Source organism: Sylvia atricapilla, chromosome 21 (genome assembly GCF_009819655.1).
Source record: "Sylvia atricapilla isolate bSylAtr1 chromosome 21, bSylAtr1.pri, whole genome shotgun sequence".
In the NCBI taxonomy this organism is placed as follows: domain Eukaryota; kingdom Metazoa; phylum Chordata; class Aves; order Passeriformes; family Sylviidae; genus Sylvia; species Sylvia atricapilla.
In genome coordinates this window covers 3,958,384-3,978,771 of record NC_089160.1, presented here as the reverse complement: position 1 = coordinate 3,978,771, position 20,388 = coordinate 3,958,384, and the positions used below count along the sequence as shown (strand labels likewise).

At 46.2% G+C, this 20,388-nt stretch overlaps 1 protein-coding gene across 6 annotated transcripts; it reads left to right on the top strand.

Annotated features, from left to right (window-relative positions):
- The first annotated feature begins 2 nt into the window (after positions 1–2).
- Positions 3–14,869, top strand: NONO (non-POU domain containing octamer binding). Of its 6 annotated transcripts, none has more exons than XM_066333997.1 (11): positions 3–26; positions 1,538–1,706; positions 4,208–4,428; positions 5,422–5,723; positions 7,758–7,853; positions 8,710–8,906; positions 9,518–9,602; positions 10,670–10,772; positions 12,116–12,158; positions 12,507–12,616; positions 13,821–14,869. In XM_066333997.1, exons 2-11 carry the CDS (start codon positions 1,547–1,549, stop codon positions 13,956–13,958), a joined length of 1,455 nt encoding a protein of 484 aa, XP_066190094.1. In that variant the 5' UTR covers positions 3–26; positions 1,538–1,546; the 3' UTR covers positions 13,959–14,869. The 6 variants fall into 6 exon arrangements, with proteins under 6 accessions (XP_066190094.1, XP_066190098.1, XP_066190092.1 ...); XM_066334001.1 differs by having other exon boundaries at positions 6–26; positions 1,538–1,661; XM_066333995.1 differs by lacking the exon at positions 3–26 and adding an exon at positions 1,222–1,363.
- The last annotated feature ends 5,519 nt before the right edge of the window (positions 14,870–20,388 follow it).

Sequence of the window (20,388 nt, the reverse complement as noted above, 5' to 3'; positions counted from 1 at the left end):
CGAAGCTGGAGCGTCTCCCCGGGGCGGTGAGTGACAGCGCGGCCGGGCGGGGCTTGCGCGGGGGCCCGGGACGCGGCACCGCCCCCCGGAGGGACCTCCTGGGCCGGCGCCCCCCATTCCCAGCCCCGCTTTCACCCGGGATATCACCGGCGTGCCCGGGCTGCGCTCCCGCACCACCGCGCAGAGCCCGGGGCGCCCTTCCTCAGCCATGACAGCACCCACCCGGCCTCGTTGCCCCTACCCCTTCGTGCCTCCATCCGTGCTCCCGCACTACCCGGGGGCTCCCCTGCCGGCGGAACCCGGGCCCCTCCGTCTCAGCGGGGCAGCATCCAGCTCCTGGCCGCTCCGCTCCACTGGGGGGGCTCTCCCATCGCTCCCGCCCCCGGGAACCCGTGGTTTCCCAGCCTGCGAGCACACAGGAGTGCCGGGGCTAAGCGTGGGCTAGAACCCAGGGGCACAGCCGGGAGCGGGCGGCGGAGCTGCGGGAAAAGCGGGCGCTCCGCAAGGGCTGTGAGCCGCCCGGGGGTCCCCCGCCGGGAGAGCGGGCTGGCCACGGGCGTGCAGCACCTGCACCGGGGAGGCGGCGGGAAGGTTTTATTGCAAGGCGGTGAAATGATACCCGCCCGAGGGAGGATACGATCGCGCTCCCAGGGGCATGGCAGGGCCGGACCTTTCTGCCGAGCCGGACCGAGCCGCCTTCCCCCCCTCAGTGGGGCAGCGAGGGGAACGCGGTCTAGACGACGAGGCTGCGGCTGGACCCGGCAAGGAGCGGGTACGGGGCTGGAAGGCACCTGGAGGAGACCGGATCAGCACACGCCAGCCCCCCGGCGCTGCCTAGACTCCGGTGCTCACTGGCCGGGGTGGAGAAGCCGAGCCCGGAACCGCCCCGGTGCCATCCCGGGGACGCGGCGGGGCGGCACGCGCTCGGTGCCGTCGCTGGCCCTTTAAAAGCGCGCGGCCCCCGCACGCCCACACCGCGCCTGCGCGACGCGCGCTGGGCCGCTCGCGGCGCTCCCTTTGTCCCCCGCTCGCCTCTCACCCAAGCTTGGTGCCACCGCCGTGATTGGCAGCGCGCGCTGAAGCTCCTTTTACCAATGGGATGCGAGCACGGCCAGCTGCTCCCGCCCCGCTATGGCGGCCGCTGTGACTGACGGCGGCCTTGGCCAATTAGCGGCGCGGCGGCGGGCGCCGGGTAGCCAATAGGAGCTCAGGGAGAGGGGCGCCGTGTTAGGCTGCGCGAGTTCCGGCCGCGCGCTCTCCTCTCAGGGCCGCCGTGGTCCCGGTGCCCGTATTCGTCCCGGTGTCTGTGTCCGGGGCCGGTGCTTGTCCCGGTGTCCGTATCCCTGTCCGGTGTTGCCGCCAGGTGAGGTCGCGGGGGCGGTAGGGTCGCGGCTCGGCCCCGCTCCGTCGCCGCCGGGGTTGTGGCGGGGCCCGGCGAGGCCTGCGCGGCCCGCCCCGCCCCTGCACGCGGGGCCGGCGGGAGCCACCCGGGGCCGACCTGCGGGCCGCTTCCTGACCGTGCGTGTGTCGCTTTTAGGTGGGGAAGATGCAGGGCAACAAGGGCTTCAACATGGAGAAGCAGAACCACGCTCCGCGCAAGCAGCACCAGCAGCACCCGCCGCCGTCCATCCCCGCGAACGGGCAGCAGGCCAACAGCCAGAGTGAGTCCCGGGCCCGCCGCGGGGGCCCGCCCGGCCCCGCTCTGGGTAGGCGCTGAGCGACAGCTTCGGTGCAGCGAAAAACCTCGGGTTAGCTGCGGCCCTCGGGGGTGCAACAGGTCTCGGCAGGAACAAAAGGAACCCGGTTTTCCACGTTAAAACAATAAATCCTTAGATTCCTAAGCAGCCTGCAGCATCTCCTGCTATATCAGGTTTTTCCCGTTGTTGGAAACCACGGTTTTAATTGAGCCTGGGTTGTATTTGTGGGTTTTCTTTTGGTTTTGCTCAGTACGCTCGAAAGTACACATGACTACTGTGGTGTTTGCTTGTTAGTTTTTTGTGTTCGTAAGTTTCTTGCGTTCCCAGAACCAGTGCAGCGATATAGAGGTTCTGTCTCTGCCTCAAGATTTCAGGAAAAGACCACTTACAGTTGGAAGTCAGTGTGTTCTTGACAGTGTATAACAAGCTTTTTCTTTCATTGTCTGGTTCCTGTTTTCCTTCCGGGCATAACAGATGACTTCTCAATACAGGTTTTCTTAGGAAACTAGAACCTTAAGAAGCTCGATTGCTAGAGCAATTATTAGATTATACAGAAGTAGCTTTGCTCTCAGTTAAGATTATGTTGTAGTGAGGAGTTGTTACCGTGCTCTGCAGGCACCTCTTAAAACTGGATTTTTTTATGAGGAACCAGGAGGCTTTCCTTAGTATTTAATGCGAGTTGACTTTGATGAAAGTTGTTCTGCTCCAGCAGGTTTCCAGGTTTTCCTGGTCGGTGTGGACTGATGCTCCCTTGTGAGCTGGGACAGGATGTGTTAATGGCTTCAGGGGCCTGAACTGATCTAACCTGATAGTTTAGAAATATGGTGGGGAGACATCACCGTTAGCATTTTTTAGAGGGGAGAAAGTGCTTTAGTTTTATTAGACGTGGATTTTTCTTTTTTAAGTTTGGACACTTTGGCTGTTCAAAAGCTTGTAGAAGTCACCTGTGTGCTTAGTGTGACTCCTCCAGGTGGGGTTTTTTTTGTGTCAAAGATCCTGGGCTGGTAAAAAACCTGCATGTTTTTATTAGGCAGCTGAGTTGAACAGGCTCTTTATCAGTTCCCAGACAATAACTGACAAGGGTGGCAGAGCAGCAGTTTCCAGTCAGGTTGGAAACAATAACAGTACAGCTGTACTGGGGAATTCCCCCAGGGATCAGCTTGCAGTGAGTGGCTGTGTCTCACTCCTTTGCATGGATCTCCTGAGGCAGAACAGTGGTACTCTGTGTACCCCTGAGTGTAACTCTGTTCCAAGTGCCTCCTGTTGTATCCACAGGCCTTCTACTTGATCCCGAAATACTCATGGTAATGCTGTGAACAAGGCAAAACACTTCACTCCTGTACCTTTGCTGTGTGAAGTAGATAATTTACTCTCACTGCTCTTCTCTGGGCACGCTCTCAGTCTGGTTATTTAGTGTTAGCCATGGAGGTGTGCTTACTCCTTACTCCTTGCAGTCTCTTGCATGCATTGTCTTTGCATGGACAGTCTTTCTCATTTAGTGCCCTGCCTTGTAGCTGGAATCTGGAATCAAGCCATTAATGTTCACAGTTTGTTTCATGTGTGACCGTTACTTGTGTCCTCTGCAAGGCAAAGGAGTTGCTTTCTGTGCCCTGTAGTCCTGTGGGCTGAAGTTCCACATGTGTTTAAGAAAATGGGGCACAGGATGATAAAGTGATGCTAAGATTTAAGATTGTATATTCCTGTGGGGATTTGAGAATGTTACTGTTTATGTTTATTTCTGTTGGATAGCTCAGAAAGTATTTTAACCTTGGACTTGATCTCTGAGATCTTTTCCAACTTTAAAAATCCCTTCTAGGATAACTTACTGAATAGGATGTGGTTTTGGTGTTTTGGGGTTTTTTGTAATTAATCTTGTAAATTTTTTGAGGGCTCACCTATATGGCTGGTTTTTGGAGTGGGGTGTTTTTTGAGTTTTGGGTTGGTATTTCTCCCCACTATTTTCACTATTCCAGCCTTCTCTTCAGCTTAGAGACCCATACTCTGGAACCCATCTCATGGAATGACAGCTATCTGAAAGTTACCTGTTTGAACAAAATTTCCTCTTGTTTTCATTTTTTCTAGACATCTGGAGTTGTTTTGGTGTGATTTTGAGTAAAAATCTATTTTCTGGCTAAACTGTGGCTTTTCTGTAATTATTTGTTTTGTACAAGCAAATTCCTGTGTTGTGACTACTGTTGATTTTTTTTTTTTTTTGTGGGCCACTTATCTTGACCAGATCTCAAAAAGTTTGAGTGAAATATCTGATGTTATTTCAAGCTGCAGCGTGTTGTTTTCTCCAGTTCTAGACTGTCATTCACTGGTGTTACTGAGCACTGAGGTTCAATTTTCTTTAAAAAAACTGTGGGGCCATTCTGAAATAAGACCCCCTTGTTGCTGAAGGGATGGCTGGAGATGTTTAAGACTAAAATGAACCATGGTGTTATCTGTATTATCCTGTGTCACTGTGGTCACTTGATGAAACCTAATAAAATTTATCCCCCCAACTGTAGAGCAGCTGTGTACCTTATTCCCCTCAGATGAAGGCCTGACTATTGACCTGAAGAATTTCCGGAAACCTGGTGAAAAGACCTTCACCCAAAGAAGCCGCCTCTTTGTGGGGAATCTGCCCCCAGATATCACAGAGGAAGAGATGAGAAAGTTGTTTGAGAAGTATGGCAAGGCAGGGGAAGTCTTCATACACAAGGACAAAGGCTTTGGTTTTATCAGGCTGGTGAGTGACTTGGCACCTTTGGGGAGTTTTTTGTGGTGGTGCCTCACACTGGAGCAGTATTGCTGGTTGAAAGTAGTAGATGTTCAGATGTCTTGCTGTTTAAACCTACTGATGATGTTAGTAACCTGCAATATGGGATTAGCTTCCAAGTGGGTTTGTCTAGAGCTTGTTATGAAAAAAAAGTGAATTTAGGCAGCTTGTGGCAGGAGTTAGGAGAGATCTGATAAATTTGTTCTGAAATCAGCTGATAAAAGGCAGGAAAAAACCCTACATGAATGTGATGATCTCATAGACAAAGTGAAATTATCTATATCTGGAATATGAAATTCCTATGGGCATAGTTTGTCATGCAGTATTTCTGGCATGATTGATTCACTTGAGGTAGGGGTTCTCTAGATGATCATGCTGAAGTGTGTCTGGAAGGGAAGTAGCTACCACTATAGAGTAGATCTCAGATTTCTGTGGCTCATGCACCACCTTTCTGAAAGTCCTGAGGTGAGTGGATGAGGTTCCTACACCCATGTCTGAGCTGCTTTCATGTGTTGCAGCTGCTGAGTAGTGACTTAAATGAGTGGGAAGATGTAAAAGTGGCATAGAAGGTCTTTCATGGATTGTCATACTATCAGCATTTCCTTATCAGACTTGGTTAATAGATGAGTTTTTATTATATTTTTTAAATGCATTTGTTTTTATAAAAAAGGTGTTTTGTAGCTTTAATATAGTTATGTGTGATAATGAGAATTTCATTGTTTACATAGTTCATACTACCCATTGGACTAAACTTAGGTATTTGTTGTACATTTCTCGCCCTCCTTGCCCCCAAACTCTGGCTGTTCAGTCATTCACGATAAGAAATAGCTGTGGTTTTTTGGCACACTTCTTACCAAGCTGTGGGAGAATCATTTATTTCTCTCAGGAGTATTGGTTAGGGAGAAATAAGCTCGTGTTTAATCCTTACTGGGAGTTATAATGGTGGCTGTTTTTTATCTGCAGGAAACTCGCACTCTGGCAGAGATTGCCAAGGTGGAGCTGGACAACATGCCTCTTCGTGGGAAGCAGCTCCGAGTGCGCTTTGCCTGCCACAGCGCCTCGCTGACAGTCAGGAACCTGCCTCAGTTTGTGTCCAATGAGCTCCTGGAGGAAGCCTTCTCAGTGTTTGGCCAGGTGGAAAGGGCTGTGGTTATTGTGGATGACAGAGGACGATCCTCTGGGAAAGGCATTGTGGAGTTCTCAGGAAAGCCTGCTGCTAGGAAGGCGCTGGATAGATGTAGTGATGGGTCTTTCCTGCTAACTACGTAAGTGTGGATGGGGAGAGGGGCTCTGCTGGCATGTGCAGGTTGGGTGGCTTTTATTGGGGAATGCTGGTTCTTAACAGCACAATGGGACAGATGGGGGATGAGGTGGTGGGGGATTGGCCTGGGGAGAATTTTATTTAGCTTTCCAACAAGAGACAGTTTGTGCTGAAGCTCAGGTCTGAAAACTTTCTCCTGGGAAGCTGCTAGTGGAGTAAGTGCATAAAACTTCCAGATAACTCTTTCTCCAAAAAATAACCTTAGGATAAGTAAAGCAGCCTTTAAGAGCAGGATCTGTTTCAGAGATCATCTATATAACTTGTTTGGAAACAAAGTGAAGGTGTTTTAATTTTACAGTCTGGGTCACTAAAGAGGAGAGTCTTGGGATAGGATTCCACTTAGAGCATGCACTGCTGGGGTGGAATGCCACTGTGGGCATGGGATCTGTTGGAGAGGCTGCTCAGGTAGATTGGGTTGTTTGAAGTTTTCATCATAATAAACTGTTTTTCCTGTGCTTGAATGTAATAAAGCAGAAAAGCATGTTCTTTTATAATTACGTGAACTTGCTCAAGCAAATGGCCAATTCAGCTGCATTCCACAAAGCAGTTTATTGGTCTCTTAAGAGGAAACCATTTATTATCTAATGGAAAAAAATTACTCTATTTTGTATTACACTCCTAGAATTTATGACTAGACCACTTTCTGAAATGGGGCTATATTGCTCATTTTTAAAGTATTTTTTTTAAGTTTTGTGCTTCTCACCTCCTGTGCATCTGCAGTGGCACAGCTATACACAGGCACATTTAGTTTCAAAAAGCAGGTTTTGCTTATTTCTTTTTTAATACCTGGTTTTTCTCTGGCACTCCTTGAGGATAAGGAGCATAGTGAGTAGTACCCTAGAGGAGGATTACCTTTAGGGAGCTTTTGCTGATTCAGAAGTATTTACCTGAAAGAACCATGAAAACAGGTTTTTTTTTAAGTGATCGTGCAAAACTAATCACTATCAATGCATAACTAAGGTGAACATTCAGTCTCTTTAAAGCTATCAGTACATTAGGTTTTGATACCTAAGACCACAAGCAAGTCTGTTGTTCCTTTCTAGTTATGGTTTGGTTTTGATTAAACCTGTTCTGGTTTGTCCTAGTTCAAGACAAGAAAGCTACATAAACAGTTTGAAATTGGTTTGTGTTAGAAAATAAGATTATTAATAACGGAGTATGTCACACGAAAGTGAAAAGCTGTATTATGGATCTTGGAAAAGGGTTTTAGCCTTCCATATCCTGCTTTCCTGCTGGAGCCTGGGTACCCATTGCCACTTGGCACAACAGGATCATCTCTCTTCATTTCCCCAGCCCTGGCACATGGGACTGAGGAGCTCATGGGAAGCTGGGGTGCTGCTTTGTGCTGAGGACGAGCAGTGTGGGGAGCTGATTCAGACACCACGGCAATACTTTCCTCCTCATGCAGAAGCCAAGAAGACAGAAGCACACATCTGCAGTGTCTGTTGTGAAGTGTGCCAGTGGGATTCCCTGGGGGGTGGCAATTCAGAGGAGGGCCCAGTGGACCTTCCTGGAGCACTGTTGCCAAGCAACTGTAGCACATGGTGGCCTCACCCGGAGAGTGTAACTGGATGGCAGAGCCTCCAGTGAGGTGTGGTGTAGTGACTCTTTGCTTTAAACAGCCATAAAAGGGTGCAGATGGACTGGTGCCACTCTAGAGACAAGACTTCATGGTGCATAGGTCCTACTGGAGCGTGTCAGGATTCCACTTAGGCTGTTAATTTGAACCAAGTAACTACAAATATTATTCTTGCAGTACAGTTTTGGATTAAACAAGCATTTGGTTTAACAGATACACTCCTATCCTAGAAAAAAAGAAAAATGAGTGTTCACAGTGATTTCTGGTTTCGTTTTGGCTGAGATCCCCAGCTGCTCTTGAGTTTATTTGGGCAGTGCTAAAAGCATTGTAAGTTGTGCTTTCCAAAACTGCAAGCTTTTTCTTGAATTTTCTTGAAAGCACCTCACTTTTTCTTTACAGATTCCCTCGTCCTGTCACTGTGGAGCCCATGGATCAGTATGATGATGAGGAGGGTTTACCAGAGAAACTAGTCATCAAAAACCAGCAATATCACAAGTATGTGCCAGACATGCAACAGGAGAGGAGAGTGCCTTAGTCTTAGAAGGGTGGCTCATCAGGTCTTTCTTTTTTTCCATAAATGTGACCTGACTCTGGAAGCATTCACTGTTCTCTTGCCATGATTGGCTGAAAGAAAAGAGTGATTTGGAATCTACCCTGCTGGCTAAGACTGGCAGCCTTCCCGTACTTCTTATAAGTTCATTTCAGTTGTTGGAATAAAAAATGGGGTCAATTTGAGATAACACAGGTGATATGAGATTCCTTGGGAGGTAATACAGAAAGTCTATGTAGGAAACACTTGAACCTACAACAGAAATTTAAGGAATTGTGTGACTAGCCTTTGGAAATTGTAGAGCTATCCAGGTATAAGACCAGAGTCATCAAAGGCTTCCCAGTATAGGTAGGAATCCTGTGATCTGAGCAATTTGCATTAGCAAACCATGTGAGCTCATGAATTTCTCAAGTAAGGAAGATTAGAACTTCAGGAGGTGGAATTAGGAATAGTCCTATTCTACAGGTGCTGAGCGAAAATAACATGCACATTTGGTCAGTATTTGTTTCTGGAGTGCATCTGTCCATAAGATGTGCAGCAGGAGCAAGGGCTGTTGCTTACAAGGGTATTTCTAAATCTCTTTACCAGAATCTCTTGGTGTCTTATGAAAGCACTGTCATTGCTTGTTATGGAGGAAGACAGCTTCCATGCAGGAACAAAATTATGCCTGAGGAGCAGACAAACTGGTGTCTCAGGCACAGTTAACTATTAAAAGGGCCTACTATTGCATTTGTCACAGGGAGTTTTCTTGGTTCCTCCTTGCTCTCCTGAAGCATTCACTAGCTCTTCATTGTTTGACAGGGAGCGTGAGCAGCCTCCTCGGTTTGCACAGCCTGGCAGCTTTGAATATGAATATGCCATGCGTTGGAAGGCTTTGATAGAAATGGAGAAGCAGCAGCAGGAACAAGTAGATCGCAACATCAAGGAAGCTCGAGAGAAGCTGGAAATGGAAATGGAAGCAGCTCGCCATGAGCACCAAGTGATGCTCATGCGGCAAGGTATCAGTCCGAGAAATGCAGGATGGGAGCAGGGCCCTGCACCATCTAGGAGTGGGTGGCTCAATAGACTGGCTAGAGACCACTGAAGGGGAGCTGTGGTGGTTGCTTGTCATGTAACCAGGCATGATAGCAGCAAATAAATGGAACCTTAGAATTGTTTAGGTGGAAAATATCAGCAAATCCAACCATTAACCTCTTTTCAGGTACTTGTTGAGCAGTTGAGTATCCTCAAGCCTTCTTTTCTCCAGGCTGAGCCTCCTCAGCTGCTCCTCATCTGACTTGTGCCCCAGACCCTTCCCCAGCTCCATTCCCTTTTTTGGACACAGGATTTGGGGAGTGGCCTCCCAGTCAGGGGGATGTCACTGTCCTGGTCCTGCTGGCCACCCCATGGCTGGGACAGGCCAGGTGCCCTTGGCCTCCTGCCCACCTGGGCACACCTGGCTCATGTTGAGCTGCTGTTGCCCAGCACCCCAAGGGCCTTTCCCACCAGGCACTTTCCAGCCCCTCTGCCCCAGACTGGAGCTGCAGGGGGTTGTGAATTCGTTCAGGAATTCCTAAGAGGTAACATGGGAGATGGGTCTGATTGTGTGTTTTACTGTTGTGTTACACAGATTTAATGAGACGCCAGGAGGAGCTGAGGAGAATGGAGGAGTTGCATAACCAAGAAGTACAGAAACGTAAACAGTTGGAACTCAGGTAAGGGGGCAAGTTGTAAAATGCTGTGAATCCATAGCACAGAACTCCTGTGAATTCACAGCACAATATCTCTTCACTGCACCTAATTGTTCATTGTGACAATTTAATTACTACCTCAAGTATGGCTGTTACTTTGGGATTTTTTTGTTCATAGGAAAGAGTGTACATTTGGTTTAAAATGAAAGAGTTAGGAGTTTCTTCCATTGGTTAGTATTTGTTTCTTCACATTTCTGTGTCTCAGTTAAGCTCCTTTATGAGGCAGATAGAAAAATCAGAATCTCTTCTGTGATTTAGTGACTTCAGTTCTGCAGATTGGGAAATCCCATTCAAGCATCTTTGTTTTCATTTGAGGGGTAACTTAGTCTCAGAGATTTCTCTCTCCGTTGTGGCACTTCCTTGTCTTGGGGTCATTCTGAGAAGCTCCAGGAGGATTATCAGAAGGTTTGTAATAGAAGGGGTTTCAGAGCTTTCAGGCTTGATACATGATATTGCATGTAGTCAGCATGCATTTGGGAGATGCTGTGTGCATAGGGTTGGAAAATACTTCAAGGATCAGTGAGTTCAGCTGTAAATGGAACACTGCCGAGCCCACCATGTCCCTAAGCACCACATCTACACATCCTTTAAATCATTCCAGGGTTAGTGACTCCACCACTTTCTGGGCAGCCTTTGCCAATGCTTTGTAACCCTTTTGGTGAAGAAATTTTCCCTGATACCAAATCTAAATTTTCCTTGGTGTAACTTGAGGGCGTTTCCTCTTGTTGTGTCACTTGTTACCTGGGAGAAGAGACTGACTCCCACCTGGCTCCACCCTCCTGTCAGAGAGCTGTAGAGAGTGATAATGTCCCTCTTGAGCCTCCTTTTCTCCAGGCTGAGCCTCCCCAGTTCCTTCAGCTGCTCCTCATGAGATACACACACACAGGTGCTTTTTTTTTTTTAATGAGCTCCTTTAAACTGAAAGTTTGAAGTGTAAAGTTTCCAATGAAGTTCCATGAGGCAGCACTGCAACACAGTGATGCAAGTGGTTGGTGTTTGTTGTGCTGAGCATCCTTGGACTTCCTTCACAGGCAAGAGGAGGAACGCAGACGCCGTGAGGAGGAAATGAGGAGGCAGCAAGAAGAGATGATGAGACGCCAGCAGGAAGGCTTTAAAGGGAATTTTGCTGATGCGGTACGAGTGCTTCTACGTTTCCATTACATCTGTACACTCACAGTAGATTTTTCCCTTCCACAGCACAGCTTTCTGTCAATTTTCAACTTGGCTGGAGGACTGTACAGCAGTAGTGCATTCTACCCTAAATTATTGACTCCCTCTAAATCTTAATACAGTTTAGCCTGGAAACTATAAATCCCCCAGTTCTGTTCCGCTGCTCTTCGTGTAGGACCCTCTGTAGCTGTATTGCTGTACAGAAAAATGTATGCTGACTAACTCAATTCTAACAGCAACACACACAGAGTCCTAAAGCACTACAGCAGAACCCTGTTATGATTATATGACTGGCAATATTTCTAGCTTGTAGTCTGTCTTAGTCATCATAAAATGATCCCAACTGGAGGCATTGTTACAGGCATGGTATATGCTTGTGCTTGAAATTCAGTTGGTCAAGTATTTTTTTGTAGTGTAACCTGGTGCTAACGTGCATTTTAATAACAGTGTCTCTAGTTCTGTGGAGAAACACCTTACAATTTTTTTCCAGTCTCAGCCACTTTCTATTGTGGAGGCAGCTATAAGGCTGTTCAGGTGGTAAAATGGCATTGATACAGCTGGCAATAAGTGTTTAAAGCTTACTAGTGAAACTTGGCCCCTAGGCAAAATAACTAAACGTGTGTCAAACCAAAGGACCAATAGCATGGGAGCCAAATGTGGGAATATTCTCCTTGTGCAGCTGATATCCTGATTCCTACAAATAATACTGCCTTCATATGATAAATAATGGCACTGAAGCTACAGGTGAAGTGGAAGTTGTCTTCACTTAGCACTGTGAAAAAAGTAGTGCCCTCACTGAGGTGAGGAGGTGCTCCTGGTTTTTGCAGTGAGAGAAATCTGTGATAGGTGTTTCTGATGCTTGCTTAATAAAAGAAAAATGGAGCTCACTAAATGGTATTTTAATGCAAGTGACCCAGTACTGTATCTTTATGTAAGCTTGCATTCCTTTCAACAGGGAAAGCTCCTTAGCTATGCTGAGGCAGTAGCAAAACTAATTCTATCTAATGTGTTACTACTGCTCAGCACGCATTTCCATCAAGATGTCTTTGCTAAAGTCTGCGTGTGCAGCTTTGCTGCTGGATGTTTTATGATAATTCTGAAAAACAACCTTTTATAATGAGATATTTAAAATAAGACCTGTTCATTCAGCTATCATATGAAGGCTGCTCCTGCCTTTCTTTGAAATTTACCTTGGGAATTATTTTTTTACACATTGTTCAGTAGTAAATCCTCAGAACTCATTGAATTTGTATAATTACATTTTTTAAAGCCTGATAATCAGTTGAAATGAGTGTCTGTCTTTCCAGAGGGAGCCACCAGACATGCGAATGGGACAGATGGGCATGGGAGGTAAGAGTATTCTTTGTTCCTGTGCATATTCATTTCCTCTCTTACAGAATTGGCACTTTTTTCCCAGTGATCTCATTTTATTGGCTTCTTGTTTAGAAACTCAGTCAGAGTAATCTCCCAGGCTGGTAAGAGGAAGTATTCATGTGACAGGCAAACAAAATCAGTTGGTCTTCACCTGATAGTGCAGAACTGGTTAATAGACTGGGGCTCTATCCTGTGTCTTGCCCCACAACACAACATTGTCCCTGCATGGAACAGTGTTTTGTGGCTCTGGGGGGAGGAGCAGACCCTGTCACCCTGTGTGTGTGTGTGTGTGTGCCAGGATTATTCCTCAGTTTCCTTTTCCAGGTACCATTGGCATGAACAATAGAGGAGCCATGGGTGGTACCAATGTCCCAGCTCCTGCACCTCCTGCTGCTGGTCCTGGAGCTATGATCCCTGATGGAGCCATGGGAATGGTAGTGTATCTCCATCTGCTTTTTGTGCACACCTTTAAAATGCAGATTATGTTGTTTCCAGTATTAAGCACTAGCTGCTGAAGTTGAAGCTTCTTTGTCTACCCAGACCTGTTGCTTCAGTCCTATTGGAATCTTTAGAAGTTAATCTTGCCTTGATACTAGCTGATAATTTTCAGGAGATGGAGCCAAGTCTAATAACTGCTTAATTTACTTCCAAGAGAGCTAGTGCTAAATGCTTGTTGGAAAGATCTTAGCAATAATAGATGGTTGTTTTTAAATGACCTAATGGGAAGCACTTGGTTAGATTGAGAGGATTTTGAGAGTAGATTCTTGCAGGCACAAAGCCAAGCTTTCAGGAGTGTTCTGTTCATCACCAGTTCTGAAAACAGTTATCTCCTGTTCTCATAAGCCAGAATGAGTTCAGCAAATTTGCTTAGGAGGTCAGGAGCAGAGAATCAGTGGAGTTCGTGCATATTTGTTTGACTTTTTAAAATTTTTGTATTTGATTTAGTTCTAAACTTTACTGCAGGGCTTTGCAATAGACTCTGGCTTTTGTGGCATCTGTCATTCCTCTCTGTCACACAGAGGATTGGTTCTCCCACAGTGTCAGCACTTCCAATCACCAGCAGAAACAGCAGCTGTTATAGTAAAACTTGTCCTGAAAGTTCGTCTTCTTTCAGTGGTTTTTTATAAACTGGTCTAATAAACAGTTTTCCTGCAAACATTCCTACTCTGTCGTGACTGCTATGACACAGATTTTTTTTATTTTTTTATCATAAAGAACAGTTTTATTGATCTAAAAGCTTTTGTATCTAAGTGGTAGGGACGGCAAAGCAGCTGAGGTTAAGGCAATGTGCACTACACACAGAAATTAAGGGGGAAGATGAAGCCAGGAGGGGAAAGGGAAGGTGAGTTTAGATGGCTCACCTGCTCCAGGGCAGGGCCATGATCGGAGAGGTGATGCACACAATCCCAGTATGCCTGACTGCAGGTTGTGTGGGGAAAGGGACTTTGTTATGCAATGGTCCTGTCAGTCCAGGTTTCGGACAATGGGGATGTGTTTGGTAGGGTGAAGGTTTGCAGTGATGTCAGCTGGAATTGTGGAATCCTGGTAGAATTTAAATCAACTCCAATGGCTTTTAACTGCCCTTTGTTCTTCCCTGTTTTTTCTTCCTGCCTCTTCTGCACTTGTCCTGGTTCCAAGACTCCACCACCACCTCCAGACCGCTTCGGCCAGGGTGGAGCCATGGAAGGCCTTGGAGCGATGGGAGGGGCCCCGCCTGCCTTCAACAGAGGAAACCCAGGGGGCGATTTTGGCCCTAACAAGCGTCGCAGATACTAACAGCATTAAGCTATCCCCTGTACACGCCCCAAAGAAAGAAATCTTGGCAGGCCACACAGGGTTCAACGTGGGGGGAGGGAGGGCACATTTTGAAGGTAGTTCATTAGGGCCTGTTTTGGTAAAGCCACTCTAGGACAAGGGGAGTGCAGTCTCACTGGTAAAGGTTTTAGAAAAATTTCATGTGGTGCATTCCTAATTTCAAAGTGAAAAATGGATTCTGGGAGGCTGCCGTGGTTCAGTAATGGTAAAATCTTGCAAGGACCCTAATGCCTTGACCATTCCAGGTTTCCTATTTGCAGCTGATATCATGAGACTAAATTAGGTAAAGTTTCAGTATGTCTTGGCATTTTTATAGTGTAGTGTACCTTGTTTAAGAGCACAGGGGAGTCTCTGGAGAACTAGGGCAGCATTTGGGTACTTTGCAGCTCCCATGATTTTGTAAATTTATATAGCTCCAAATGATCCGTCATGTAGTGAATTGGGGGAGATTTTGGTTTTTTTTCTTTTTTTTTTTTTTCCTTTTTTTTTTTTTTTTTTGCCTCCTATATTGTTAGTTACTCTTTTTACCTGGACCATTTGTTTCTTTGAAGTAGTTAACAGTCGTGCAGCCTGAATGGCTGGGAGGTTCTTGTTCGGATGAATTTTTTTGATAACGTGTTGTATCTCTTTATTTTTACTGGTAGTAAAGTACAATCTATTGGATAAAGATACTGTATCTCATGCTGAAGATTTAACTGAAAAAAATGTTTGTATAATCCTAACCTTGCCTGTCTTTTGTGTAGAAGTACTACAAGATTTTTCATTTAGTGTAAACTGGTTGAACACAAACTGTAATTGTCCCACTAAAAAGTTTGAGTTTGTCCAAGGAATGTTACAGGAATGCATTATTAAAGTGGATTTTAAGCCTTTTTTATCTGGTGTCTTGTCTCTTCTGTTTTTTTGAGTACAAATGTCTACATGTGGATTGAATTTAATGAAGCTTCAGGTTATGACACAAAACATAGCTCTGTAAAAAGAGAACGTTCAACCTCTGAGAAATTTCTAAGTTTTCCTTCTCACTGAACAAGTTTTATTTGTGTGTTGGAATGTGACCTTCAACTTCAGCAGGTTAGAATGCGGAAAGGGAGCTGCTGACATACCTGGGATGTGTCTGTTGTGATTGCAGTGCTGAGATGCAAGACTTGTCCATGTGTCACTGCGAGTCTGGAGCTCGATTCCTTTCTCAGGTGCAGAGTACAGAGTTGTCTGTCTCTGCTCTGTGCTGCTGTTGCCTCTGGCTGGGATGTTCCCAGAACTCCTGTGCTGGGACAGAAAGGAGAGGACTCACTGGTGGCAGCAGTGATGCTTTATCTGGTGTAATACATGAGGGAATGTGTAGGGACAGGAGCCTTCTGTGACTTGAGTTCTCACACCGAGTTTATCTAGAGTTGAGACTGCGAAGGGGGAAGCTTAGAAATAAATTTAGGTGGGAAAGGGAGAAAGTGTTACAGCCTAAAATCATGAGAAGGTGGCTTGAAGAATTCTGAAGTCATAAGAGATGGAAACCTTTTGAGATGCCTAATGTTACCAAAACAAGAACCTTAAATTAGGGTTTGGTCCTGTAGGTACTCTTTTAAGTGGGGGAAGATGAAACAATCACACTGGAGCCTGGGTTGGTTTACCCCTGTCTTTGGATGGCTTTTAATTAACCTGTAAGGGGATGATAAGATATATGGAAGAGAGGCTACAGCCAGTGCTCTTTGTTTCTTTTTCTTAATTTATTTTCCACATTTGAAAGCATCAGCAGCTGGTTTGCTGAGATGATATGTTATCTAATGTGGTTATCAGCTTCACAGCGAAGTATGAAGAGTTTGGTGATGCTTTTCATCTGGCTCATTTGCTAGGACAGCTCACTTGCAAAATCTCAAGTGAGAATGCTAATTAGCTTTTCTGTTGTCCTGTGGAAGATGGATCTGCTCTCGTACCTTGTGTCTTGAGGCTGGCAGATATTCACTAGTGCCACGGCTGTTGGGTAAGTTCATAGTTTAATTCTGAAGTGTGAAGTATGAGGAGAAGAAACCATGAAGTTGCATCCAGGTGTCTGTATTACCTCCTTCACCTGTCTGTTCCTCAGCTGGCTTGTGTGTTACTGAGCAGTCCAAGAAATTGCTGTCCTAGTGAAATAGCAGAGCTCAGATATTCAGCATCACTGCTGCTGCCTCAGTCCTGAGCAAGTATAAGATAAGGATGGGTCTGGTTACTGCCTTTTCCTGGGAGAAAAGTGTGTAAAATCATCAGGAAAGAGGAATTTAGCACTGCTCAAAGCCCATCTAACAAGATTTTAAATATCTAAATTAAAGATCCAGTGGCAGCAATGGAAGAAAACTAAATTCTGGTATGAATGTTCTAGGTAACTATTCTTAATTTGCTTTGAAGGAGGAGACTGAAAACCTATGACTGAGTAAGGAAATCACAAAGCAAACCTTTACTAAGATTTTCAGGGGCATGTATCAGGGACAGACTAATGCAGAAGTATTTACAGTTATTACTGGAGTTATTTTTAAAGTGGGCACAGGAGCAAGCAAAGCTGCCTCACTGCAGAACAGTTCCTTGCTCTGCTGGAGCACTTTGGATTTGGTGTTGGTGCTTGCTCTGCCTGTTTCAGGTAGGGAGTGCAGCTCCTGGGGCTGGGCTGTTCACAGCACTGCTGTGCTGAGCTTCACTGTGCAGGAGGGAATGCTTCCCTCTGCGTGCCTTTCCAGAGTGCTGGCTATTATGTAATTGCAGACTGATGAAATATTTTAATTCTTCTAAGGAGAAACCGTTGCCTTTTGCTGTCATATTTGATCAGTTGGTTTAAAATGTAGTTCTCCAGTATCAGTTTGCATCACACCAAGGACTGATGAACAATTTTGTTCTTACCATTTTTCTCTTAGCTTTAAACCCCCATCATTTGTGGACTTCAGAAGTTACAGCTTGTGTGTTATGCAGCTTCCTCTTCAGCAGTAGTGAGTGCATTTGCAAAAATCAAAGATAAATCTGAAAAATCCAGCTGGTATGTGAATAATTTTGTCATATCAAAGCAGTAGACAAACATTTCTTTTTTTTTTTTTTTTTTTTTTTTTTTTTTACTGGCACTAGCAGCTGTAATTTGTCATAGAAAGCTGCAAGTGATGGCATGTGCTAAACTACTTCTCCAGTGAGCTACCTTTGAGGGCTGAAAGAAGGAAGATGTGATTTTTCTATGGCCTTGCTGAAAGGAGTCATCATTCTCCCTCCTCTTGGTTGTAACTTGGGTACCTGGTGCCAGATATAAGTCAAAAGAGTAAGAAAGCAAGGAGCTCAGCCAGGCACAACCCTGGTTTTGAGTCACTTTCCCTCCCTAGTATTTGGCCACTGCTATGAGCTCACAGTGACCTTACTGTAAGGGCAACAGGACCCTCAAAAGGAAAACTGCTAAAACCTCACAGTTAGTGCCAGTTCAGGGGATTTCAGCCAGCAGATTTTGGTTCAGGATGCCAGTTAATGACACACAACTGAGTATTAAGAGTAGACTGGAACTCTTCTTTTTGGACTGGTTCCGACTTTTATTGCCCAAATAAATAAAACATTAATCTTGTCTGCTGCATACGTAGCAGTAATATTTTTTTCAGGGATATTCCTTCACCTAACAAGCCTTTTGTATGGAGGAATTACTCTGTGCTTTAGAAATGCAGTGTCTTGCTGCTACCCTGGCTCCACAGGGCATCTTGAATGACTGAAGGGTCAGGGGTGAGCTGGGTTTGTTTCCCTGGAGGTATCCAGCATGTTCTCCCCAGGACCTTGCAAGGCTGTCTTACACTGACCCTGATTGTTCAAGGGCAAACATATTAAGCTGGGTTTGAGAATAATTTATTCTGTTTTTTCAACTTCCTTATTTTTTAAATCTGTTGTATATGAAATTAAGTGTACATAAAGGCTCTATTTTTAATTGGCAGCTGGGAGCTCGATTCCTGTCTCAGGTGCAGAGTACAGAGTTGCCTCAGCCACAGTCCCTGGGGTACCTGCTGTTTATCTCTGCGATGTGTGTCAGCCACATCATCCTGTTGGTGTTTCCTCTGAGGTGTGCAGGGTAACCTGAGCTCCACATTCTCACTGGCACGGCTCAGTGACAGCTGCAGCCTTGCTGACAGCTTGTGGAAAGAACAGGGAGATCTGAAACATTATAGCTCTGCTCAGCCCCCAGGACTGCAAATTCCCCCTTCACAGGCCTCTGCCCAGTTCCCTGGGTCCCCAGTGATCTTTCTCACCTAAGCAGAGGCTCTGGATTCCAGCAGCATTTTTTTAGGCACCCTTGGGACTGTTGGGTCAGTTGTGGCCTGAGGCAGTACAGTGCTTTGAAACCACATGGCTCAGGCTGATGTGACAAGTTCCCCACTGCCTCCTTTTTCCCCTCCCAGCTTTTGGGTGGATGTAGGTTTGTGACCCAGGTACAAAGAGGTGTGACAGTGATACATGTCCTCCCCTGCAGCAGGGCTGGCTTCTTGCTGAGGGGCTGACAAGGAAAAGCCTGATATTGCTGCTGGCTGGGGCATCTCAAGGTGTGGGTGGCAGAACTGAACTGGAGGTGAAGTAGCAGGACAGTGTGAAATAATCTGGAGTCTTATCCCTGATAAGCTCCAGAATTCTGGCAACAGTTCACCCTAACTGTGAACTCTGGAGATCTCCTTGGGACGGCAGAAAATTCTTCAGGCTTTGTAGAGGGATTAAGTAGGTTAAACAAACATTGCAGGACAGTGTTAGGGTTGCATCAGCCATGGCAGACCCTGTGGGCTCACCTCCTGAGCGGATTTCCTGGGCATTTTCTGCCTGCAGGATTTGTTCTTTGTACTGTCTGATAGTGCCAAGGACTTATATCGACCCCAGTTCCTGACAGAAATGGTGCCCAGGTGCTGTGTGCTCCTGGAGGTCAGGGCAGCACCCAGGAAACAGCTGTCCCTGCAAACAGGAACAGCACAAAGAAAATATTTGATTTAGACACTTTGAGGAACTAAGTAAAACCTTTGATCTCGGGAGGGTTTCCTGTTCATAGAGGAAAACTCTTAGGTCCCAGAAAGGGAGCAGGGGCTCTGAACAAACCCCTTCTGCATACAGGGGACCTGAGTAACTTTTTGTGTTCTTCTGTGATTGCAATGATCTTCCAGGGAACAATTTTCATCCTTGATGTGATGACAAGGGAAGATAGTCAAGTCTGAGTCTGTGCCTGCATCCTTCCCTCTCCCTTTCCAAAATCTCTGCTGGGCAATGTGGTTTGTCCTAAGATAAGATAAAACCATCAGGCAGGTCTTGCAGGAGGAACTCATTGAATGCTTGCATGATTAATGTATACCAGAGATGGGGGAGCTGAGCTGTTTGTGATTGACTGTGGTGCACATCGACCTGCAAAAGAGTATAAAGTGCTGCTGGAGTCTGGGCCAACCATGCAAACTGCTCTCCCAAGGTCACAGGCAGCTTCTGGGTGGTGTTTATCATTTCTGCCCCTCTTGGGGACACCTGTAGGGTATGTCCAACCAGAATGCAAGGAACACACACTATACTCACTTTTGGAGGAGTAGTGAAAAACTGTAAGATCTGGTCAAATACAGAGATGACATTCTAAAGCAGCTCCAAAGTTGCCTTATTGCTTTAAAACTGTGAATTCTGCAAGGTCAAAGACTGTAAATCTCTTTATGTTTCCAGCCAAACCTATGAATATTATAATCCTTTAGACAAAGCCTGTAACCAAATCTGAGACTAAGTGGACTTGAGCCACACCAAGATTTCTCTGAGAAGTTTAAAAAGTGAGTGGGTCTCACTGAAGCTTGTGACCCAATGGGAGGGACCATTCCTGTATATACCATATTTTCTGATAGATGGTAGAGTTGTTGTTTAGATGCTGCATTGGCAATATTTAAAAACTGTATTAGCCATAAATCTAATCAAAATCACCCACATAATCACTGTGTCCTATTTCTCATGTCTGGCCAGGAACCTTCCTTTGACCACTCTGTTACTCCTGGGCTGCACAAAAAGATGTCGTGACCACATGCACAGCCTTGGTCTGCTGGTGCCTCTGTTTAGCAGATGGTTGTGCCTTCTGGGGCTGGGGGAGATCATAATGAGTTTTGCCCTGTGATTCTGGGAATTCCCTTCAATTTCAGGGTTCTCCAAAGCCCGGTGGGTCGAAGCCTGTGTGAGCGCTGGGGTGGTGCCGATGCTGGCTGGAGGGATGGCAGACACTGGGACAGCAACCCCGCTGTGGGGCCACCCTGCAGTGCCCATTCCCTCTGCTGGGCACAGGGCCAGCACAGAAATGCCTGTGGAGATATCACCGGCGCCGAGCCCCATCAGCTGCCCTATCCATCTTTAGCCCGGTCTCCGGTTACCAGCCTCCTCCCACAGCTGCCTCCAAAGACGGGCAAAGCCACCTCCC